This window comes from Canis lupus, chromosome 4, assembly GCF_011100685.1.
Source record: "Canis lupus familiaris isolate Mischka breed German Shepherd chromosome 4, alternate assembly UU_Cfam_GSD_1.0, whole genome shotgun sequence".
NCBI classification, from domain to species: Eukaryota; Metazoa; Chordata; class Mammalia; order Carnivora; family Canidae; genus Canis; species Canis lupus.
The window spans coordinates 65,144,702-65,171,205 of record NC_049225.1 but is presented as its reverse complement, the minus strand read 5'-3'; the positions used below and the strand labels follow the sequence as shown (position 1 = coordinate 65,171,205).

General features: G+C 35.1%; 1 protein-coding gene across 7 annotated transcripts in view; it reads left to right on the top strand.

The window, feature by feature from the left end:
* The window catches only part of PARP8 (poly(ADP-ribose) polymerase family member 8), a 172,598-nt gene that overhangs the window by 32,420 nt on the left and 113,674 nt on the right, over positions 1-26,504 (top strand). The window contains exon 1 of one of the 7 annotated variants that reach the window (XM_038535142.1): positions 25,699-25,766. The exons of 5 other annotated variants lie outside the window; for them this stretch is intronic. In XM_038535142.1, coding sequence (XP_038391070.1) covers positions 25,714-25,766 — 53 coding nt within the window. In that variant the 5' untranslated portion in view covers positions 25,699-25,713. Of the gene's footprint in view, positions 1-25,698; positions 25,767-26,358; positions 26,382-26,504 lie in introns of those variants that run through there. One more of the 7 variants, XM_038535143.1, reaches the window with a different exon arrangement.

Below are 26,504 nucleotides of genomic sequence, written 5' to 3'. Positions count from 1 at the left end.
TTATAATTGAAATATAACTGAAATAAATTACCTTCTAGCAGGTTCTTCATATCTCCTTCTTATTCCTTAGCATTTTTTCATTACTTATTAAAGTGATAAAATGACCCTTTGCCTTAGATAAAGCCAACAATTATACCTGAGAATTTTATATGCAGCAGAATCTCAATAGAAATGGGATTCTTCTCCGAACAGCACAGTAGAGAGCAGGAAGGAGGCCAAAGACCATTCCTCAAAGAATAATCAGTCTCTAATCCTGATGAGATTTTCACTTTACCCCCTCTCTTTGAATGGAAGGAAAAGCCATTAGAAGAAATAAAAAGGAGACCAAAAATTTTGAAAAGAAGCCAGGGGGTCAGGTATTCTTTAAAAGGATTTACGGAAGGAAAAAGAATAGAAGACTAGGTGTTATATAAGATGTGCTAGCTCAGATGATCTTTAGCTTCTATCTAGTAAGTTAAAAATGTACCAAGTAAATCTATTCAAAATGTGTCCTCCTGCTAGGAAGACTTAGAACAGGATTTTACTTAGTTTCACAGGGAAAAAAAGTTTCTTTGAAAAAAATTCTTCCAACTTTGCCTCCTTGGAACTATAGTGGAAAGATTTTTCCACATCCCTGTGTTTGAGAAATGAGGACACTGTGGTGTCTTTGGTTCTTGTGTGTGTTTCTGGAAGAGGGTGATAACCTGTTTTAGAACTGTGGTAATGTCAGTTCCATACAGACAGAGTCAGGTCTGTTTTATTCTCTGCTGACTATATTCTTATTTATAATATAGCAAGACATAGGTAGTGTTGAATAAGCATGTGTTAAATGGCTGACCAAGTAAATGAAATATTGAGAAAGGCCTTCAATGCTGGAACGTGGGAAGGATTGATTGTTGACCGGTTGGGTTCCTCCCTTGCCAAGCCCATTACCTAAGGGACATGGCTCTTGGCAGAATTGGAATCTTCAGAGGAAATCACAATACCAGTAGTTTTTTAAGACTTTACCAATTTCAGAGTGTCTGTATATACATTTTCCATGTAATCATTTCCATAGGTGTTTCCCAGTTTCCTGGTGGACTTGAGAGCATGAGTGTAAAGAGGTACTCAGATCAGAGGAAGCATATGTTTGCTCAGCCATCTTCATTAAGACAACATCACCTGCTTAGGCTTCCTCTTAAATCTGGTTCTAGAGAGACCCTTGTAGATTAGCCAAATTACTTATAGTTCCGTCTCCACTATCAATATGATGAAAATAGCAAATGTGTTTTGCATTAAATCTTAAACTGGAGTGTCATAGGAACTATATGAACATCTGTTGAATGTAGAGTAAGATTCAGTAGATGTGAGGTGTGCCAAGACATGATATTTTTAATAGTCTCCTAGATGAACAGATGCTGCCTGGCCTGTAAATGGGCCAAATTCTGAGAAGTAGTGAGTTGCTAGCGCACCGGAGGTCTTTTAGATGCAGCCAAGGCCCCTCATTGTCTTTCTTTGGCCAATACATGCTTGATAGGTTAACATCACCCATTGGGTAATTAAAAGTTCCATTAACAGACATGAATGGCTTATGGAACCTATTTTCATTGAAAATTAATGAATTAAACCAGACTGAATACATACCCATTTCTAAAAGTCCAGCTGTAGGCATTCTGGGGAGAAAAATGAGGCTTTCAGATGTGGTTACTGGTTTAAGGTCAAGAAATGGACTGAGTCTTAAATCATCAACATGCGTCCTCTTTCTGCTACACCAAGGGCCAGATGTGCTGGAATCAGCTTCCAGAAAAAAAGAATTATACTAGTTTAGGGTGAAGAAAGCTGGTATTTTTTTTAATCTTTTGCTGCCATGCTGGAAAAATAATTTATCTTGATGTGATTTTTCTCCTTAAAGTTCTCTGAGTAACAAGATAAAGCTTTTTCACAGTGAAAACCAAGTTCCATCTAGCTATTGATTATTCCATAGATTGTTTCATTCACAGTTGGTAGGCGAGATAAGTTTGTGCATAAAAACCTTTTTTCCTTGAGAGGCCTGTGGTTACCAAACATAAGTTTTTGTTTTGCTTTTTTGTAATGCAGTAAAATTAGAGAGTTAACTTGATCAACTGCAAGGAAATAAAATATAACATGACCTAAATTTACTAAACAATGCTTTAAGGCAAGTATTTAAATTAGTAAGAATTAAAATATGTTTGTTTTTTTTCTTATATTAAGAGTATTTGTAGTCTCTTGACTGTTGCTCGTACTTAGTAACCAAATATGTGTGTCAGGACATCATTTCTCAAAATTATATCCCCCACCCCATGGATATAATTTTAAATTAATGCAATAATGCTAATTCAGCTACTATTTCATAAAGCTCTATGTCTTTTTTTTTTTTTTTATTTAGTGAAATCCTTCTCTCAGGATAATCATTACACTTAGCAAGCCTACCTCTTGTACTTGAAGCAGTTACTAGACAACACTCCAAGTAGTACTCCAGATTCATCTAAGTATTCATTAAAACACTTTTTGATAATATTGGAGTTTCTGAATTTTTGTGTCTGTGAGACAATGGAAACTCCCCAGATGGTGCGATGGAGACGTATTTGTATTATAATTGAAACCTAAGTCTTACATTGTTTGAATACCCTCGTTCTAATTTTAAATGTGATTTATTTTTACTGACCGATATGAATTCAAGTTATAGATTGTAATTCTGGAGTTCAGTTAACTCAACTCTGGTCCCTTTTCTCACTCTTTTTTTTTTTTTTTTTTTTCTCAGTAGAATGATAAGATGGAAAGTGTTTTATGTAATTTTAATAACGGATGCTGTTACAGTAGTGGCTATAAAAATGGGGATAAGTGGATGAATTGAAGAAATACTCAGGGGCAGAATAGTAGGATCAATGTTGATTGGATGTGTTGGGTGGGATGTGTTGATTAGATGTGAGAATTGTGAACTGAAGGAAGTCATTAAAATAAACTCCTAAGCACGGTGATTTGCTTATTTAGGGATAAAACCTTTAATTTTTCTAATAAAAAGAATATGCTTTTTTTACCTCAGTCCTTTTTATAAATATTAATTTGCTTTCCTTGGCATAGTTTCCACAAATGGCATATAATATATGACATTGTGATTATGTAATTACATTTACAGTTTGAATAATCAGATTTGAAGTGACTTTGACTAATATGAATGGGTCTTTTGAAATCTGGAAAATTTATAAGGTTGCTAAAGAGACAAAGTTTGCTTGGAAAGACCGTTTAAAGCACGTGTTGATTAGTGATTGCAAAATAAACGATTTGCCGTTCTGTGTAGATAGAGATACATGGCCACATCTGGAGATCTTGCTTGCTTAAGAAGCTACATATAGGGCTTATTGAGAATTTTTGTTTTTGTTTTTGTTCAGTAACACAGTTATACGTAGCACTTAGAACTTCTTCCTTTCTTGTTTAGAAACTTGGAACCTTTTTATGTCCCACTTTTATTATTAAAAAATTCAAGAACTTGACCTTGTTTTTATAGCTCTGACTCATGAAAATATGGGTGTAATTGTGGAGTTGTGATTGTTTTAGCTAGTAAACAGAAACTAATACTTTTTTTCTTGTTTTGACAACCGACCTTTTAAATACAGCAGCAGCTTCCCTGAACTTGGGGTCTGATTCACAGAATAGAATTTGAAATCTGATGAAAATGTATTCATCTTTATTAATTGTTCTTAAATTTGGCCCTTTTAGAAATAAAAGCATCTCCTTTTAATTTTAAATTAAATCTTACTTAATTTCTCTAAGAAAGGGCATTAAAATTTTTGAAAAGTACATATTACACATAATCACACAACTGCCATAATTAGACCTAGTCTTTTGTGACAATAAATAACTTGATCTGTGATCACTGAGAAAACATGAAAATAAAATCATTTAACTCAGTAAATTCCGACTTTATTGGTGGTGTCTGGAACAATAGTACGTTTAAAATTCACACCTGCCTGTCAAAGTGACAATGGTCATGATTTCTCATTTTGTTATTTCATTCTCTAACACATTTTTATTTTCTAAAAAGTATCTTAAATTTATTCTCAGTCAGAAAACCCTCTTTCATTCCAAACTAAGAATCCAGTAAATAACACCCTTGTTTCTGACATCTCTTAACTCTGTAAAAAAAAATTAAAAAATATATATGTAAATCCCAAAATATGTATATAAATATATATAAATCCTCCCAAAATATATATAAATATATGTATGTATACAAAATATATATAAATACATATGTATATATACATATATACAAATACATATGTATATATGTGTATATATATATATATATATACACACATATAAATCCCAAACATCATTGCTATAGTACTTCTCTTTTCCTCACCCCATTTCTCTCTCCACTTTATTTAACAAGAGTTAGTAGGAAATTTTGTTATTGTTAATATAGTATCAGGTGTTTTTAAGCTTCCTGTAGAAGTAATTGAAGCACCAGATAATGTTAAGGGCATTTCAGGCTCTATTTTCAGCCTTGGAGAACAAAACTGTCCAATGCCCTGGTCTGAGGGAATCTGCTGTTCGTTCTCTGTTCCTTTGATATACCCCACCTTGGCGACACCTACCTGGAATTCTGTGTCCACCTCTCAGAAGAAAGCCTCAAGGGGGAGATGCCCTGGGATATGACGTTAGGGCAGCTGACATTTGTGCACTTCCTTAGGATTGGGAAAGTGAAACAAAGACATGGTCAGAGAGTAAGATTTTAGAATTACTTTCTCACTCCTGGCTTCAGAATTTCAAAATCTGTCTGTCTTGTTCTTTCTCTACCTTTCAGACCTTAGCATGTTATTTCATCTTTCCTTTCCTTAGTCTCATATCTAGACTGTGAAATGATGGCAGTAATGACTTTCCTCACTAGGTTGTGTGGAGGAATAAATGACCATATTGTAGTGAACTTATAAATACGGCAAATGAGTGCTTACTCAATTATTGATAGGAATTACTGTTCCTGTGTTGATCCCAATTGGATTGAAGGGAAAAGAGGAGAGGTTGAAAAACTAGTTATCTGTCACACAATTTATTATGGCATCATAGAGTTTCCCTATCTTAAGAACAGAACCTGTCTTACCTATTTCATTTTTGTGGTGTTTTGCATAGCATCTCACATGGTGCTCTCCACGGGTGAGATGCTGAATCTTCATGAATGACTACCTGTGTGTTCAGCCCATTGATCTAGCAGTTTCTGTGTTGCAAGCCTTTGAAAGTCTTTGTCTTCGTGCCAGACATTAGTTTTTGAATAATAGGCCTTTTCAATGAATGCAATAATGTCTCGTTAAAAAGATACTCATCTGGAGACCTTACAAAATTTTCTTTTGAAGATTTTATGTCAAATATGGGAGGTCATTAATAAACTTCTGTTTTTACGTTTGCCTAATTAATTTATATTTGCTTTAAGACTTTGTTCTAAAAATAATTTGTTCTTAGTTAAAAATTTATTTTTATTTGTTTGCCTTAAGACTTGGAACTTTCAAAATATTCGTAATATAGGGATTGAAGTTTGATTTTAATTTACTTTTTAAGAAAAAATACTGTCATTTGGGGAGAGCTTACTTAAGAATAATGGACTACATCTCTAATTTATTGATTCTGTAAGTTTTTATTAACATCTACTGTGTGGCAGGCACTTGGCGGGCTGCTAGGAATGTAACAGCACAATGAATGTGCTAGATTTCATTATGCAATCAGGCTAAAGATAGTCAATGAAATATTTCTAGTGCTTTTGTGGAAAATGTGATATAATTGTTAACAACAACATCCCTGTTTTCAAGAAAACTGGGACAGAGTTAATAAACCTTAGTTTAATGAAGAAATTTGATGTAAGCAGGTGAGTGTTGTATGATACTGACTTACATATATCAGCAGTGTTTCAAAGAAAGGAGAAACTGCATTGCCTTGAGTGATACCTTTGATTTTTAAAGTTGACTATAATTTAGAGAAGTATCAAGAAAGAGAGCAGTGACATTAAAAATGGTTAACATTTATCAGACGTTTACATGTTGTAGACAGTTACACATACACACGCACACACCTCATACACAAGTCTCACACACTTTGAATTAACATTTTCAGTTTTTGAGTTTTAATTCTCTTAACAATTCTGTTATTGTAAGGGCCCATGGGTGGCTCATTTGGTTAAGTGTACAACTCTTAACTCTTGATTTCAGCTCAGGTCATGATCTCAGGGTCCTGATATCAAGCCCTGCGTCAGGCTATGCACTGGGCACAGAGCCTGCTTGGGATTCTCTCTCTCCCTCTCCCTTTACCCCTCCCCTACTTGCTCGTGCATGCTCTCTCTAAAAAAAATCTGTTATTGTTTACTACTGAAATTTTGTAGGGAGTGTTTTCTTCCTTTATCTTTACCACCTCAATTATACCATAAATGTAATGAAAATGAGAGACTAGGAAGCAATATGATATAAACATGACAAAGTCTTATAGGAACTTTTTGTGTAATTAGTGTATTATAAGGAAATACTAATTTCATAGCATTTAGTGAAGAGAAAATGAATTTAAAAATATGAGCTTTTAAAAAGCTTTGGTTTAAATACAGAGAACAAACTCGTGGTTGCAGAGGGGAGGTATTGGGGGAAGGTGAGACATATGAAGGGGGATTAAGAGTACACTTATGATGATGAGTGTTGAGCAATGTATTGAATCACTATATTGTACACCTGAAACTAATATAACACTGAAACTAATATAATACTGGAAGTAAAAAAAAAGAAAAAAGAAAAAAAGCTTTTAGTAGATATTTTAATATTGTTGGCTTAGATAACCCCTAAGTCCCTCATTGTTTCAAGTGCTGCTCCAACTTCATTTCTCTCATTTCTCTTTGAAAGTTTGCAGTGCTGGAATGCCTGGGTGGCTCAGTAGGTTAAGCTTCCAAAGTAGGTTAAGTATCCAACTCTTGGTTTTGGCTTTGGTCATGATATCAGGGTTGTGCGGTCGAGCCTCACGATTCCCTCTGCAGTCAGCTCAGGGTCTGCTTGGGGTCTGTCTCTTCCTCTGCACACTGCCACTTCTGTGCACCCACGCACTCTTTCCAGCTTTCTCTCAAATAAAATAAATAATAAATAATCTTTAGTTATTAATCTTTAAAAAAAGTTTACAGTGCTCAGGAAATAAATTTGTTGCCTTTTCTATTCCAGTTTGTTCTTAGAGAGAAGCCAGAAATGTCCCAGATTCAGCATCTGAGCTGGAGCAATCTTCTATGTCACATAGGTGGGGAGCTTGAGATTGAGAGAAAGAATTTATCCTGGGTCACACAGCCTATGCCCATGCAGGGGCTACACATGGTGTGCAAGACACACTTTCTTACTCACTTCAGGACTTTTTTTTCACAGCACATAATTTTTCTTGGAGGGGAAAACAAATCTAAAACATAAGCTCTTCTCTCTTGCCTTTTAATTTTTAGAAACCAATCTTTTTGCTTATTGTAGAAAACAAGCCTGAATGAATGGACTTAGATTTCTTAATTTTAATCTTGGAAACCATTGAAAGATGAGAGTAAATTAAAATTGTAGTCTGCTTGTTTATATTCATGGATTTGGTGAATGTAAAGCTATGCAAGATACGCAGGGAGCTTAGACTTCCCTCTATTGCCAGGCAACTAGTATGCAAAAAACTAGTAGAAGAGTAAAATAAGGAAAAGCTTATTTAGTTTTGCATTTCGACTCAGGAGATTTCTTTCTGGGTAATACTGTATTCATTTAGCTTTCCCAGATTTTATTCTGAAGTTCAAAGCCCACTATCTCTGCCCAAGCCTTGTATTTATGGTGCCTCATCCATGACTATCCAAATCAAACACTTTGTTACCTTGGACAGCATCTTTGGAATTCTGTGTTTTTCAGCAGCACTTGACTGTTTAGAGAGTATGACCTTGTTGATGGGATTGTTCTGATTCTGCTTGCACGCAAGCTCTCTAGTTTGTTTTTTTAATAATTTGGTTGTTTCATTACAATTCTTACTCCACATCTTACTTGGACCTATTAAAATATTGAAATCTGAGAAAACTTATTTGAATGAGTTTGTTTTTTGAGTAAAGTGAGAATAATGAAGCAGAGGAAGGAAGCTGGAACCTCCACTGGTACTTAGATAATAGGGGTCAGATTTGCAAGGATGTTCTCTTGCAATGGCTTTGTTAATGTTTAGGTACTCCTCCTTTTGGTTGTGCAGATATAACTGGGTACATTACAGTGCTTGCTAAGATTTTATTATATATATATATATATATATATATATATATATATATATAAATATAAGCCACATATTTTTATTTTATTTTTATTTGCATATCTCTCCAAACATTGGCATAGTAAAAATACACAGGGTTTTCAGCCCCTATCATTGATGGAACTCAGTGAGAAACAGCAATGCAGTCATTATAAGAGTAAATTTAAATACACTTGTAATAAATTTTCAATAGGAAATAACAAATTTGCAGTAAAAATATTGATGTCCCTAGACTGAAGTTTCAGTATATCTCAACTTCTCCTTTTCTTATATGAAAGGTTATGTGTTAGATCACCTCATTTTATAACAGTCTGAACATTCATTCTTTGCTTTTTTTGTTTTGTTTTGTTTTTAAGTAAACTCTATACCCAGCATGGGGCTCAAACTCCACAATCATGAGATCAAGAGACCCATGCTCTACTGACTGAGCTAGCTAGGTGACCCTGAACATTCATCCTTTGCACATTATTTTTCCAATTTAGACAAGATTTCTAGGAGAAAGTACCTATTCCATAAGGCAAGATTTAAGATTTAATTGATAATGTATTGAAATAATTGATTTCGTTGTTGTTATTTTGAGCTTTATTTAACATTTATTTATCTTGCCATCTTAACTTGCAGTAAATCTTTTCCTGTTACTAGAAGTTGTCTTCTGGGTGCATTCCACAGTTAGAGTGTCAAATCTGCCTTAGGCTGAAGAGCCTGGCCTACTTCAGGTACCTCAAAGTCCTTCTCCTTCTAAATGGGAGAACTGATATTTACTGACTTCTGTGGCTAGCTCTTATGTCTATGTACCACAGTAATTCTCCTTGGCATATGTAGATTTGGATCACCAACTTACTGTCGCAAAAAGACCATTTTAACTGTCTTCTTTCAGATCATAATCAGAAAATACTGTTTATTTTTCTACCTGTTTGAAAAGCTACCCTGACCAAGGTATTAATACCTAAGTGAGCACATGGTTATTCACTTTATTTTAATCATTACTCCCTAAATGCTCACTTCTTAAGATAGGGTGGCTACTAGCCAAAAGTGGCTTTTGAGCTCTTGAAATGTAGCTATGCACCATATTTCAAAGATTTAGTATAATAAAAGAAATGTAAAATATCCTATTAATAATATTCATATTGATCACATACTGGAATGATACTGTTTTGGATATATGGGGCTAAATAAAATATTTTATTAAAATTGATTTTATCTTTTTATCTTTTTAACTTGGTAATTTAAAATTACATGTGGCTTATAATATATTATTTTGGACAGTGCTGCCTTAAAAGAAACATGAAAAATGGTTTGTTTAGAATGATTTTGTTAGCCTGGGTTTGTTATCTGTGTGCAGAGTTGCAAGATTACTTTAGAGCAGTGTAATTTTCAGATTTAGAATTACCTAATGATTAATAATTTGCTTCCTTCGAAATCGAGTGAAAACTTGAAAACTGCATATGGGGTGGATATGACATTTACAAATGGACAATTGCAAACTGCCAGCACAGTGCCTTTATTGCCATCCCGATTATCTTCTCAATACATGTTGACACTAATGCACACAGTGGAAAATGTTTTAGTGGACTTTTTTTTATTTTTATATTTTTAAAGATTTTATTGATTTATTCATGAGAGACAGAGAGGCAGAGGCATAAGCAGAGGGAAGCAGGCACCCTGCGGAGATGCAGGACTCCATCCAAGGACCCCAGGATCACAACCTGAGCCAAAGGCAGAGGCTCAATCAGTGAGCCACCCAGGCGCCCCCAGTGGACATTTTTGTTTTAAAAATTAAAAAATGTATACTTTAAAATTGTAATTATTGTCATGACTGGTACTGTAGGGGAGCCTTGCTTTGGGTTTGTGTTACGCTTTGATGAATTTCCAGACTCCAGAGTAAATCAAGGGTTTTTCTACATGTGAGTGAGATGGAGTTTTTCTGCATCTATGTGCCTTACTTGATTATAGGAAAGCAACCATGGTAGCTAATTAGCTTGATTCTCTTTTAATTGCCATTTCCTAATGTGTCACACAAGTGAGAAAAGAAAAATACTAATTTGATAAAGATGACTGACTTATTTTTAGTTAACTGGGCTCATTTTCTTTTTAAAATCAGAAGGCTGCAATAAAGCATATAAAAATTGGAAACATAATTATGTAGAGATAAATTATTCAAAATGAAGTTTTAAAACAAGTACTTTTATTACTCTCAGAAATAGTTCACTGATTAAGACAGTTACTCTATTTCGTCATGGCTCAGGAGAATGTGTGATCATAGGAGTGAAAGATGAAAAGGATGTAGGTGATACCTTTTGGCCAAACATCTAGGGACTATTTTCTGTAATATCTGGCTCAGCTATGAAGGGTAGTGGAGAGTCAGGATATGGACAAAAATCAATGGTCTAAGAAATTATGATCTAGGTATATTATTTTAAGGCACTAAGGTTCATACCAATTGAAAAATAAAGAATAATAGAGTTTCTGTACATACAGTGTAAACAATGTAGAGGTGATACAATAAGATCTAAGTGTATGGAGATAACTATCAGAGGAACTAAAAATGCATATGTTTAAATAAATGTCTGTGGGACTGAGCTGGGATTTGATTTTCATAATGAGGTAGCTTCCTGTACCTTGTAATGTTGCTATTGGTCAGCATTTCCTTCATATATATTTTTAAGTTGGTCTCAGGCAGGGAGTCTTAAAATGTGGTTCAGGGTTTGGTTGCATCAGAATTATTAAAGTGCATGCAAAATGTGGATTTCTGTGTGCCACTTCAGAACAGTTGAATCCCATTTGCTGGGTGTGATGCCTGGAAATCTGTATTTTGACTTGAATCCCAGGGGAATCCTGAGAGGATTAATGTGTGAGAACCTCTGTAAGGTGTCAGAGTATTACACTTGGTGAATATTTTCATGACACGTAAAGTATTTTGGCAACAACTAAAATGAATATGCACTATAAATTTGTTGGGGTTGGTGTAATACACAACTCTAGCCAGCCCTGAACAGGGTAATATTGGGATTTACAAAGTACTTTTTGGTAGCGGTAATTGGGGATCAAGAGTTTCTGTATCAGTGGTGAGAGGTCAGTATACTATTTCTATACTATTTCCCAATTATTGGAGCTAAAAGTGCTCTGATTTCTCTTCAGATTGTATGAATCTTTCACCTTTTACCAATTCTTGGGGCTAGCAAGTCTTTTATGGATACAGTATTTTATAACACTGTGGGCAGCGTATAGAGAATTAACCTTAAACAAAGTTTGTTCTTTACCTGGGTGGTAGTCTGTTGTGATCATGTCAGGGATGGCATCCCTGTCTCAGCCAGGTTATCTGCAACACCATACACACTGCTTCTGCCTCATTTATGATATTTTGACAGCAAATAATAAAACACTAGGACTCAAACTAGCTTAAATATGAAGGACATTTATTTTGCAAGATGAGAACTGCTGGAAGCCGCAGTCAGAGGCTAAGTGATGTCATCAAGAAACTAGTTATATAGGCTTCATCGTAAGGTTGCTTTTCCTCCTGCTTTCAGGATGCCTGCCATTAACAACTGGTATTTTGCCTGCTTACTTGTTCAAATTTAACAGAAAGAGTGAGGGGAAATCCGTCACATAAGCCAGGAATTCACATCCTTTCTTTCATTCTTATTGGGGCCAATTTGGAGCTAAGGATGGAGCCATCTTACTCTTAAGTCTTGGCAGCAAGAGAACTGGATACTCCAAAAAAATTAGGACTTTTTTTTTTTTTTCAAGAAGGAAGAAAGGACACTATAAGGCAACTAACATCGCCTGTTGTATAGACATTTTAATTTATTGTTTTTAAAAATACTTATTTTTTCATGAGAGACAGAGAGGCAGAGACATAGGTAGAAGGAGGAGCAGACTCCCTGTGGGGAGTCCAATGTGGAATTCAGTCCCAGGATCCTGGTATCAGTACCTGAGGCAAAGGCAGATGCTCAACCACTGAGCCACCCAGGTGCCCCTGTGTAGACATTTTAGTATGTTTCATGACAAGTACTACTGGTAATTTGTAAAATAAGTAATTCAAACTTTATAGGTAAAAGTATAAATGCAATGATACATAATAGTTGATGAACACTGACTATATTTTAGGCACCACTCTAAATAGTCTTTATGTATTAATTCATTTCATACTTAGACCAGTATGTTAAATTAAGTACCACTGTTTTATCTATTTTATGGATTAGGAAACTGGGACATAGAGAGATTAAATGACCTGACCCAGGTAACATGAGTAGGAAGTGGCAGATGGGGATTTGAACTTTCAGACTGGCTCCAGAGCTCACTTTCTTACCTGCTGCAATATGACTGTCACAGTAAGTGCTGGACGATGTTGGTAAGCTTGAGTTGAATAAGGGCTTGAGAGGTGAAGAGTCATAGGGTTCATGAATCAAGGTTATTGTCACAACTCTTTAAATTGCTGATGATCAGGACAGCTTGCTCATGTTGGTGTCACAAAAATTTCAAGTTGAAATAGAGTAATTATTCAAACCAGAGGTAATAATGGTAACAACAATAATGCTTATGATGATAAATAATAATAAATCAACTTACATTCCAATTATCAACCCCTGTGGTTAACTTATACTTATGGTTTCACTATTATCTGGGAAGGTAGCTATTTTAAATTTCCTAAAACCATGCATTCATTCCCTGCCTCTTTGCATTCGTTAAGCACGATACTCATTTTGTTCGGCCAACACATGTGTATCTGTTAAGTCTGATTCTCTAACAGTGATTTCAAGGATAAATAGACACAGCATCTTTGCTTTTAAGTAATGGATGGTACAGTTAAAGAAAACCAACAGGTAAAAATGTAGCCATAAGATAGAGTAATAATTACTGAAATAATTATTACTGAAATAATAATTACTGAAATAATTATTACTCAGAGAAACTAGCATCGAGACAAGAGGTCTGCAGTTTGTTGGGAAATGTCAGCAGTTTGGGAAAGTTCTGATGGCAGAAGGTTCTGGAAAATGAAGTGAGTACACCCAATCAGGAAGATTAGATAGAAACATTTTAGAAAAGTAAAGAGCGTATGCAAAGGCACTGGGAACTGAAGAGCTTATACGTTTGAGAAATGTAAGTGAAATGCCTCATTAGGTTCTGAAAAGAGGATTGAGAGGAAGGTGGTAGGAATTTAGATTAGACAGATATTTTTGGAATCTTTAAATTTTTAAGATTCACTGAATTTTAAATCTTCAAGATAAATTATTTGTGGTTTGGGCTGAGAAAAGGGTTTTTGACCTTTACCTTCTTGATTTTTAGTTTTGATTTACGATCTTTATTCAAAGATCCCTGATATTTGGAAAAATAGATAAATTTGGGATTGTTGGTCACATTGTGGTGTCTCCATGGCATAATTGTTAAAGAATTCTTTAATATTGGGTGTGTTTCAACGTGCTGAAGAAGTGTGTAATTTGAATAAAATTATTTAAAAAAAATTTGATGTTCAAAATGAAGACCCTGAATTACTTATTTTCCACACATATTTTTGAGTACAGCATGCCAGAAATACAGCTTTTCCATAAAATATGATATGTATGCACTTTTAAACCTTTGGATTATCATATATCAGTTTCATTGTAGTAGAATTATTGTATTCCACTATTATGTGGTTATTTCAAGTTAATATAGGTATTAGTTTTATTGAGCATATTTGTATGTCTTTATATACTTAAACTAGATTCTCTAGGGTATATTTTAAAAGTGGAATTGTTGGATTAAGCTAGGCTAATATTCAAAATTGCTTTCTTAAATTGTTTGTATCATACTTCAGGTAAAATGAAAGCCACCATTTCTCCCATTCTCGCCAGTAGTTTATGTTACATTTTAAAATTCATATCAATATTATAGTGTTAAATCATATCCCATTGTTATTTTAATTTGCATCTACTAATTATTAATGAGTTGGAACATTTTTTAAGTTTACTGAAAGTTTAGAACTTTGTTTCTGTGAAGTTTTATATTTTTTGCATGTATGTCTTTTATTGGGTTTTAAATATTTTTTCTTAAATATTTTTAGGAACTGTGTGTTCTGAATAATTGGTTTATGGGATCCAAAACTTTTCACGTCTGGTGTCAATTTTCATTTCCCTGAAAGTCATTTAACTCTCTCCCTATTCCATTTGGTTACACTTGGAACATTTTGATTGTAAACTTCTTGTGATGGTTAATGTCAGAAACAAGCCTGCTTCATAATTTTAGTGGTTAAGACGAGGGTTTTGAGTCTAAAAGTTTTGGTCTGAGTCTAGGCTCTTCATGATCTTCGGTAGTTACTTAATCTCTCTAATTTCTACTTAGAAATAGTAACTTGTTACAACAAACTCACACAAACACAAATATTTAATTGAGAGCTTGGAACCATATCCACAATAAATGGAAACAATAATAATATTACTAATAATAAGAAAAAGAACAGCATCAGTACTTTTTGTTTTGTCAAATACCTTGTGCTTTCGGAGTGCTCTTATTTAAATAAATTTTGGTTAATCTGAACATTTCCTAATTCATATTTTAATAGTTCATTGTGATGTTAGTTGCATACAGTGATTGATTTCTGCAGTTTCCATATACTGGAAGTCATATATCTTGCTTATGAAATCATTACTCAAGGGTTTCATAATTTGCACAAAATCTATATAGCTACTTCTTTATTGGGTAGTCTTGACTAAGTGTTACATTTGCATATATTTATGTAGTTCACTAAATCAATATGTTCTTTGTAAACTGATATATATAAAATCTTTTCATACACAATTTATAAGAGCATTTATTGATTTAATAAATCAGACATTTGTCAACCATGCATAAGTGTAAATTATTGTTTATAATATAAGCATAGTTCTTTAGAGTACGTAATTCATCATTCAATTAACATAAGTATATGATTAATCAGTATTTACCTCCCATGGCCCAGATCCTGCAGGAAAGGAACTTTCTTTGATACATAGAAGTTAAAATTGTTTCTCGTTTGCTGATTCTCTTAGGGTGCTTTTGTATTTTGCAGATGTTTTAAATTTAGATTTTTTTAATACTCCATAGTAACAATTAAATAGACTTAACAGCTAGTTAGAATGCATAATTTCTTCTCAAAGACAATGCAGCAATTTCTGAAGGTTTGATTAAAATTCCTGATTAAAATTCATCAAAAACTAACCTCACAATATCTGAATATAATATTTAAATGATTTTAACGCTTGATCTTTGGAATATATTCCAAAGAAATATTCCGGAGAGAGGGAGAGTGATTGATGAGGGGACATATTCTGCTGCTTTTCAGGGAAAATAGCCAAGTGTAGAGACCATACTACTTGCCAAGATTTTCTTTTGAAAATGACCATATTGACTGCTTCTTTTGGATTTGAGTGAATGCTGATTTTATCCTGCTTTTCCTTCTCACACTTTTCTTTTGTTATCAATGGGGAGTTGTTGTTTTTTTTAATTCTTAATTAAGAATTAATTCTTAATTCATAATTACAAAATTAGGCAGTATGGGTTTATAATCTATGTATTTACCATATTTTAAAATAATACACTTTAACTTTTCTTCATTCACTTAACAGTTTTAGACAGTTTCTGTTGAATGCATGCTATATTAGTATTTGTCTCTGATATCTTCTTATTCCATAATGTCTCAGTATAGCCATTTTACAATTTTTATTTGCATCAATAATTAATATTTACAGTGATTATATCATTATATCTATATATGTTTTTCCTTCTACAACTGTTTATTGTTCCTAGAGTTAAAAATTGCCTATGAATTTTTTTCCATTAGCTTTTCTTTGACTATATATCAATTATTTAAAACAAATTTTTTTAGAACACTTGTCATGGCTTTCAGTAATTTTCTCAAGTGGTCAAACATATCAAATAAATTATCAGTGACTTATCCGTTCCCACTTTCTGACCCATTCCTGGAGTCTTTTCTTGGGTCCATTTTTTTTTCTTGAGCCTGACCCATATTCTCTGCAGGTTTGATATCTTATCTCCTTTTTTTTTTTTTTTTTTTTTTTTTCTTTAAGACATACACTCTTCTGGCAGCCAAAGAAAAGTTGTGTTTAAAGTTATTTTTTTGAGTCTGGGCATGTCTAAAATAACTTGATTTGATCCTCACTTGAAATGATAGATTGAGAAAATATGGAATTCTGATTTAGAATTCATTATTCCTTATAATTTTGAGGACATTACTCAGTAGTCTTACAGTATCCAGTGCTTTTGAATAATCTAGTATCCTAATTATAATTACTCATTATATAACCTGTTTCTGTATCTCTGGAAGCTTTTCAGAACTTTCTTTATCCTTGAAGTTCTGAAATTTTACAATGATGTGGTTAGGAGTAAACTTTAGAAAATAACTCTTGGACTTGGCATTTGCAGCAAATTTTCTTAGTGTAGAGGCTCCCATCCTAGGAGATTTTCTTGTATTACATCTTTGATAATATTTCTTCAGTTCCTTCAACTCCTTTTTTGGGGTCTGCTCCTCAACTTTCTTTAATGTTCCTCTGTGTTTTTTATCTTTATTTTCATATTTTCCATGTCTTTATCTCTTCTGCTTTTTCAAGGTTTCCTCAATTTTATCTTCCCATTCCTTTGTTGAAATTTTAATTGCCAATATATTTTCTATTTCTAGAGTTCTTTCTTAATTTTTTATTTTTTTTCCTTTTGAAAATACTTAAAATACTTGGTTCTAGTTTTATGCACAGATCTACTCAGTTTACAGTGGGATTATATCCTGGTAAACCTATCACAGATTGCAAATATTGTTAAGTCAAAAATGCATTTAATACACGCAACCTGCTGAATATCAGTAACTTAGCCTAGGCCATCTTAAATGTGCTTAGAATACTTACAGTAGCCTACAGTTGGGCAAAATCAATCCAACACAAAGCTCTATTTTATAGTAAAGTTTTAAATATTTTCTGTAATTTATTAGATTCATTTTCAAAATTCTAAGTATAGTTTCTACTGAATGCTTATTGCTTTTGCACCATCATAAAGTAAAACAATATATATGTAGAACCATTATAAGTTGGGGACCATCTGTAGTCAATATCTGCATTTCTCTATTTCTCTACATCAACTTAGTTTCCTCTACTTCCTTCATTGTTTCTGTTTTCTCCACGTTTCCTTTTGGGTTTGTTTTAGACACCTACATTTATGTTGGAAGCTTTTCTCAAATGTTTAGTGATCTTTCCTTGCCTGTTGGTAAAGCAGTGGGTGAAGGAAGAATCCTCACTGTCATTAAACCCTATTACTGTTGGAAAATATAATAGAAAAAAAGGGAAAAATGAGAAATGAGAAGACCAAAAGAGAGAAATATAGACAGACCAAGAGTCAAAGATGAGTGGATGGATTGATCAGGGTGTGTGTATAAGTATGTATGCAGGAAGAGGGGAAGAAGGAGACAGAAAGAGAATACATGGTAATGATAATATATATTCAGGGATGTTTGTGACATGAACTTAATGACCCTTCAATAGAGACAAGCTGTATGCAGATTTTGGCTAGAAAAAAAAATGGCAATGAGGGAAAGGTCATATTAATAATTTTCTGGAGTTCATTATTATGTTTTAATTTCTTTACATTATTATTCCTAAAATATTCCTTTCTCGGTTATTTAAAGGTGATAAAATGAGCACCTTCCATCACCTCATCACTTATATGCACATTTCTGCTACTGTTATCAAAAGGAAATCTATTTGCAGTTTTGGTTCAACCTGAAATATATATTGAAAAATCTTTTTTTTGTAATTACATGAATCTTTGCTTAAATTCTCTCTTCTACTGATTTTTACCTCTATTTTGGGATGATTTATGAGGCAGTGGTTGTTGGTGCCTTGGAACATATCAACAATAGTAATAGAGAAGTACTCACATGATTCTTATTTATATCCTTTTAAAAAGAAAATTGTCCCATGAAGAGGAATCAGAGATTAGATGGGGTTCAACACCCAGTGGTAGCCAGATCTTACAAAGTCCTGCTAATTCTCGTTTCTGTAACTACTCTTTGTTCTGGTAGGACACTTTTTAGAGAAAGATAAGGAACAACTTGTTTGTGTGTGTGTTTGTGTGTGTGTGTGTGTGTGCGCGCGCGCGCGCATGCATGCTCCTTTATGGTGCACATGTTCTTGGATTTCATCTTTTTCAGAGTGTTAATACTTAAGGGTAGGTAGTAGATTTAGCAGTTTAACTCTGCTCTTGACTTTTGAAACAGACTGCATATTTGATGAAAAATTATTATATCTGAGAGATTTTGGTTTGAATGACTACCTCGCTTTGGTGTATCCAACTCTATCTCTTATCTCATTTCTATCTATATATTATTATTCACATACACATTCATGGATGTGTTTGTATACACTCAAGTATTTGAATGTTTTCTAGCATAAACGTGTTAGTATGTTTAGCTACTTTTTAAGAAAATGAATGGTTCCTTGTTATTGATCATCTATAAAATGGAATGTTAATCCCTTCTCTTGTGAACACAGCTGTATATATGTGTATATGAACCTTTGCTCCCTTATCCTACCTCCTCAGTACTTCCTAATTCGACCTATAATAGCGCTGACTCTTCTGATACCATTCATTTATGTTTTGAACATTACTGTCTATAAGACATGGATCCCCTCTCTCTCTATGCCAAGAGAAAACCAGTTTTGTTCAGGAAATGACCCTTTGTGAAAATGAGTGACCTCCTTCCCAGGCCAGGGGGAAAAGCAAGGTAGTTTAATCCAGTCATGTGTCTTGTTGCTCTTGCCTACCTCCCCCTTCTTCCCTGTCCTCATTGATTCAGGACTGGCTGTGGGACACACATCTGGCCTCTAAAATACGAGTTTGCTGCTGCAAGGCTTCAGGAACTGACTCCTATGCTGGGAAGAAGGAAACACACATAGGAAGCTGCTTCTGTTTTAGACGTTCTCCTGTCTGGATGTAATGTTGGAACTGCAACAGCCACCTTGTAGGCCACACAGGAAGCTGACCCTCAGGTGAAACTGGGATATCCTAAGAGAGCAAAGATGGGAAAAAATCTGAGTCATGGATGACACTGTTGAGCTGCTGAGTTAAATGATCGTGGAGTACCTCACTCTTACTCCCCCACCCCAACAGCTATACTCCTGCATATATTTCTGTACTTATAATCAAGGTCTTTTTTTAAAAGTCGTTTCAGTTTGGATTTTTGACACTTGCAGCCAAAAGCATCATTGGTAAAACATATTACTGCTTTAACTTTTATTTCCGTTTTCCATAGTGATTATTAATACACGTGTTAGCCTTCTTTTGGCTTTAAAGCCATGGGGTAAATGATAACTAGGTTATTTGTCTAGCTTTGTTTCAATAATAATAAATCTTTGGAGAAATAAAAATCTAAAGGGTTTTTCTGCAAAATTGATTTATCTACTTCCCGAAAGATCTCATTATTTCTTCTGTCTCTGATAAATATTTATGGTAAAATATGATTTTCTTCTTTATCAATTTAAATTTGTATTATTCTTCACTTTGTTCAAGATGGTTTGAAGTAGATTACAAAGTAGAATGGCAAGAACTAAATTATGTTATGTCCAAAACAATAAGAACATCAGTATATACTGACCTTTGGCAATACATTGGTTAACATTTTGTAGACTTATCCCCGAGCTATGTATTTAGAAATAGATATTTGGCATTTTATTAAAAGAAAAGAACTTTTGGAAAAGGTTTTCTTTTTCTCCATAGTGAATATATACTGATTTGTGAAGCATCTATAAAACAACAAAATGTTCATGTTTTTCATTCTCTGATTATTGTTGATTGCAGAAACAAAATAAACAGGAACATTTTGGAGTCTATTCAATTTCTCATTGATTTTATGTTAATATATGGAGATATTTTAAGAAGCATACAAAATGGTATTTTTGTTAAAGATCCTTGGCAAAACAACCTACCAGGTGTTTTAATTACTGCAGTTTATTATTTCTTCACTCATTATTCAATAAGCCCTGAGGATCAAGCTCTACAGGCCATCCTGAATATAGAGAAGTCCCAGTCCTCAAGACACTCCCAGGTTAAGGGACAGGTAAAGAGGCAGACATTATAGTCTATTCTAATGTTACAAGTGACAGACAAGTGCAGGGAGCTATGGGAGCATATGGAATGGGAACCAAAAATGTCGCTGGTAGGGAGAAGAAGGAAAGTTTTTATACTGGTATAAGGAATATTTAGGGGCACCTGGATAGCTCAGTCGGTTAAGTGTCTGACTCTTAATCTCAGCTCAGGTCTTGATCTCGAGGTTGTGAGTTCCAGCCCTGTGTTGGGGTCTACTTAAAAAAAAAAGAAAAAAAAAAGAGTAAAATTGGTATAAGGAATATTTAAAACAGGAAAGGAGGAGGCACATAAAATGTTTTTAAAGAATTTCTAATGTTAATTATTGGGCTCGATCTTTATTTTGTTTTTATGTTCATGGCATGAGATTTATGTAATAAATTCAGTGCAGGGATATAATAGTAATACAGCAACTAAAATTTACTCGGTGTTTACCATAGTGGTTAAAGAGCATGAAGATTGGGGGCACTTGGCTAGAAAAAAAATGGCAATGAGGGAAAGGTCATATTAATAATTTCCTGGAGTTCATTATTATGTTTTAATTTCTTTACATTATTATTCCTAAAATATCCCTTATTTTAGGAATGGTTAAGTATCTGCCCTTGGCTCAGGTCGAGTCCTGCATTGGGCTCCCTGCAGGGAGCCTGCTTTTCCCTCTGCCTATGTCTCTGCCTCTCTCTATTGTCTCTCATGAATAAATGAATAAAATTTTTAAGAAAGAAAAGATTTTAAATCCAATGTGACTTCAGGCATGGTAATTGTGTTGTATTTTTCTCATCTGTAAAATGGAGGTAATGGTAGTCTTTATGTTACAGGGTTGTTGTGAGGTTGCAAAGAGTTGAATCTCTAAGGGATTGAGAGAAGTGCTTGGCATAGCTTGAGTGCTCAATAAATTTAAGATATCATTGTTATTATTTGGATGTTCTCACTTAATCTTTCCAATAATCTAACAAGGTAATTTGGTAGACAGAATAAAGCCACCACACGTCCACATCTCCTAATCCTTGGACCAGTGAATATGTTCCTTTACGTGATACGAAGGCATTTGCCAATAGGATTAAATTAAGGTTTTGAGATGGGGAGATTATCCTGGATTACCATAGTGAGCCCAGGGTAATTATGCAAGGATCCTTATAAGAAGCAGGAGAGTCAGAGTAGCAGGTGTAACAAAGGCAGCAGAAGGTGGTGTGTGTGGGGGGGGGGGGGAGAGGGGGAGGGTGCGGAGACAGAGTCAGGGATTTGTTTACTGTGAAGATGGAGGAAAATACGAGGAGCCAAGGAATGGAGGCAGCCTCTGGAAGCTGGACATGCAGAGACCTCATTTACTCCCAAGCCTTTGAGGGGTGTGTGGCTCTGCTGACAACTTCAATTTGACTTGGTCACACTCATTTTGGAATTGTGTCATCCAGGACTACAAGATAATAAATTTGTAAAAGTTTAAGCCACTGAATTTGTGGTAATTTGTTACAGCTGCAGTGGACAACAAATGCAGATTTTTACAAAGGAGGAAATGAGCTCTGGGTAGTGAAGTTTCGGGCAAGGTTATTGGAGATTGAAGGGTATGAGTGGGGCACATAGGCTGATAGGAGCCTCCAGGGAAGGACCCAGGCCTTCAATCCTGTGTAGTCTGATGTTAGTCTCCCTCCAGCTTACTGTGCCTCAAGTCCTGAACCTGTCCAGTGTCTTATGGGGGCAAATGGCCTCTCCTTCTTTAGATACATTCTTACAGGGTAGCCCACCACTAAGCTTTTCTACTCTTAAATTACTTAACACTTTTCTGGCCCCTTCTCTTTTTTTTGAAAGTGTTAGAAATTTTCTTTCCACTGATGGCTCTCCTTTTCTTCCTGTCCTTGTGAATTTATATGCCCCCTCACCTTCCTTTACTGTCATTTTGGTAAGGGTTTATCAGGAACTGAAAATCATTGGTCAGCTAGTCACGTCCAACCCAAGCAGCCTGTTAATTTTTGACCTATGGCAGGTCCTCCTCTTCAGTACCTCAAAAGACTGCAAGCAGTAGCATGAATTCAGCGAGGCTAGTGCAGTAGAGCAATGTCTCACGTGTTCTTTATGAAAGCACCCACAGTTTTTGTTGCCTTTAGTAATCTCTCCATATAATCTTTTTTCATTATTATTCAAGTATAATTTGCTCCATATTATCTCAATGGTGGATCAGTTAGGTAGGAGACAAAATGCTCCTACACAGCCTGCCAAAATAGTCATTATGGATAAATTTCATAATTTTGAACACATTTTTATGAATTCGCTTTTAGTTTTATGATTTTTTTTTTAGGAATTTACTCATACTTCCATGAACTCCTCTATTTTGGGAGAAGAATGGAAATTGCATTTCACACTTATTTGGGGATCTGTCAGTGTCCTCGTATTCCTAAAGACCTTTCCTAAAAATGAAATATTGCAAATAGAGGTTACCAAAATTGGTCATTTGATAAGGAAAAGATCATATGATTAATTAAAATTTTTAAATGTTTCTTTTTTTAAGATTTTATTCATTTGTTAGAGAGAGTGCTTGAGAGAGATAATGGGGTGGGGGAGAGGCAAAGGAAGAGGGATAGAGATTTTATTTATTTATTCATGAGAGACAGAGACATAGGCAGAGGGAGAAGCAGGCTCCATGCAGGGAGCCCAACATGGGACTCGATCCTGGGTCTCCAGGATCAGGCCCTGGGCCGAAGGCAGCGATAAACCGCTGAGCCACCGGGGCTGCCCAAGGGAGAAAGAATCTTAAGCAAACTCTGCACTGATGGGGAGCTCCATGAGGTTCCATCTCACGACCCTGAGATCATGATCTGAGCTGGAACCAAGAGTCAGACGCTTAGCCGAGTGCACCACCCAGGCGCCCATAAAATGTTTCGTTTTAAACAAATATTCAGACCACTACGTTATAGTCAAATGTTAACAAGGGGAACAAGTAAATGTTAAGAGAATAGTTTTAAAAAGCTAGTATTTAAATAAAAATACATGTTTAAATAAATTAAGTAAAAATAGCATGTTTAACTTTTGACTTACGTTAGCAAATTCCTGGGCCAGCATGTAACTGGAAATTTTAACTATAAGGTCTTCACAGCACAGATAGGTACAGAGCTGCTTTCTCAGTCTTGTGTAATGCACAAGAGCAATGCAGGCTTTTTTTTATCTGTTCTTTAAAAATGAACACTATATTAGATTTTTATTGTGAGTTTTTGGTTCCCAGCTTTCTACTTGTAATTCCATTCCTCTTTAACGCCCACTTGTAAAAGCACATCTGAATGAATGAAACTGACATTGTAGCAAGAATCTCAAATTTATTATGCCTTACTAAAATGAGTAATTCTTTCCTAATCTTTGCTGTGCTTCAAAATGGCTATATGAAACACTTGTGTTTACACATGGAGATTACGAATTGTCAAATGGGAGCCTTTTTTGAAGAAAGGAAAAAGCTGTTATTCCTTACATTAGAATTCTGTCAAATTACAAAGGAGGCCAGTTTGATGGTATTGCACAGAGCTTTCTAAGTGAGATAATTATATGATGTAGGATAGTTCTGACTTAATAGTTGTATCACTACAGTGAATATGGTTCTTTACTTGCTCATCAGAGAGTTTGATGATTAAGCAAACTAATGCCTTTGCAACACTAAGATTCTCAGATTAAAGGAATTTGGTAAAATGTTTAGTTTCTTGATACTAATGAATGTAAGGTGTGTTTGAATAACTATATTGTAAGTTTGTGATGTGGTTTATGTTAATTACATTTATTAATTCATTTGACAAATAGCAACTGCACAAGGCAAAGTGGGCAGGTAAGATCATGTTGGGCATTGTAAGAAATTTGAATTTTATTCTAACTACAAGGGAGATCATTGGAGAACTTTAAGCAGGGAAGTTACAGGATTTGTAAATAGTAAATGAGTTATATAATTTTTAAATAGATCACTTTGGCATCCCACACACAATGGGTTATTTGGGAGTAGCAAAGAGGGGTTTGGAAGACAGGATGGAGGCATTACCGAAGTTCAGGGGAAAGATGATGCTGGCTTGCCTTGGGGTTAAAGACAAGGATATGCAGAGCAGTGGATAGCTTCCAAAAGTGGTGTCAGATGTGAGGGCAGATGAGGGAAGGAAAGGAGTAATCATGATTGCATAGTTTTTGGCCTGAGCAAGTATTTAGATGGTAAAGATAGAGAAGTCTGAGAAGGAGCACATTTGAGAGTGGTAGGGGAGGGAATCAACAGCTAGGTCAGATGGGAAGTTAGATTTTTACCTGGGGTTCAAGTGTGAAGTCAGGGTAGGAAGGAGGGATTTGGGGTTTGTTGAAGTAGAGGTGACATTTAAAGCCTGGGAACAGATGATGTAACATTTATGCAGATGAGAGAAAAGGTTGCAGGACCAAACCCTGGAACATTCCATAAGTTAGAGGTCAAGCAAGATGATAGATTCAGCATTTAAAACTAAAGGAAAGGGCAGCCCGGGTGGCTCAGTGGTTTAGCGCCGCCTTCAGCTCCGGGCCTGAACCTGGAGACCAGGGATCGAGTCCCACATTGGGCTCCCTGCATAGAGCCTGCTTCTTCCTCTGCCTGTGTCTCTGCCTCTCTCTCTCTCTCTCTCTCTGTCTCTCATGAATAAATAAATAAAATCTTTTAAAAAAATAAAACTAAAGGAAAGAGAATAGACATAGAAACTAAAAGAGGGTATGGTGTCATGGAAGCTAAGAAAGTGTCGTAAGAAAGGGAACATTATTAACATTATCAGTGCTAATGACAGTACAGTTGTGATAGAAGTTATCATTGGATTTGGAGTTATGAAGGTTGTTGATTATAATAACAGGACAGAACCTGTTATTGGCTTGGAAGAATTACATTAGATTATCCTAGAGTATGTTTGGATGCTGATAGAAATGATTTAAAAGGTAAGGAGACTTTGATGATGACAAACAGGCTAATTTCACATGTGAAGTTGTTGAGAAATTGAGAGTATAATCATGAAGGAATTGTACAGTTGTGACCAATTGAAATTAAATTTAAAATCTGGGAATTTGACCATCTGTAAGAACTTTGGTAAAACTTAATGAATATTTGCACAATTTTACAATTTCACAGTTTCACCATCAGGGTCTAACTCAGGCAGTGGTTTGCAGTCATTAAGGATCTAGTACATGTGTCAAGGGAAGTTGTGTGTTTGGGGGCCCTCTTACTCTTCTATTTTCGGTTCCTCAGACTCCAGGGTCTTTCCATTAGCGACTTGGCTGCAGTTCACAAAAAGCCCATAATACAATTGGTGTAAGTGGGAAGTTTTTTCCTTCTTGTGTACGTCTTTCAGGTCTGTTCTGAGACCCAGGCCGTTTTCACTCATTCTTTCCTTTTGGGGCAGGATGGTATTCCTGTTCCTGACAAGATGGAAGATTGGAGAAAGACAGTGGCAAAGGTACATTTACCACCTGCCTTTTATTTTATTTTATTTTATTTTATTTTATTTTATTTTATTTTAATTTTTTTACCACCTGCCTTTTAGAGGGTGAGCCCAGAACCTGCTACACAATACTTTTGTGTTTATCATATTGACCAGAATATGATGATATCATAATTCCTGGATACGCAGGGGAAACTGGAACATACAGCCTTGATTTGGGGCAGGCATGTTCCAAAAAATACCAGATTTCTATAAGAAAGGGTATGAATAAATATAATCCCTGATACCACAAAGGTCTGTATTTCCTTGAAATAGACCATGCATTTGAGACCATCTTTCCTCTCTTCCTCGCCCTCACCCTAGCTATCGGACATGGATCTCTGATATTGAGAAAATGGCATCCCTTCCTCCTAGCTGAGCTGGGCTAGGATGCAAGGCTTACTGGGCAGATAGCGTACAGGCTAGATAATGATTCTCTTGGGAGCCCTTAGCCTGGAGCCCTTTTGCAGTGCACAATTTGCACAGCCATACATGGCAATCCTGTTTCCTTGCTCTGACATCTCTTCTGTGTCCTCTGCTACTTGTGGGAAGAAGAGCAACGTAATGATCTAACAAAGTGATTCACATGAGGTAAAAATAATTGCTTTTTTACTGTCCTCGGGTTATGTATGAAATATTTTCGAGTTGGGATAAAACCCTTAACATCTCTGTGTGCAAAACTTTTCAATAGCTGTTTTCCTGGTTTTAAGCGAA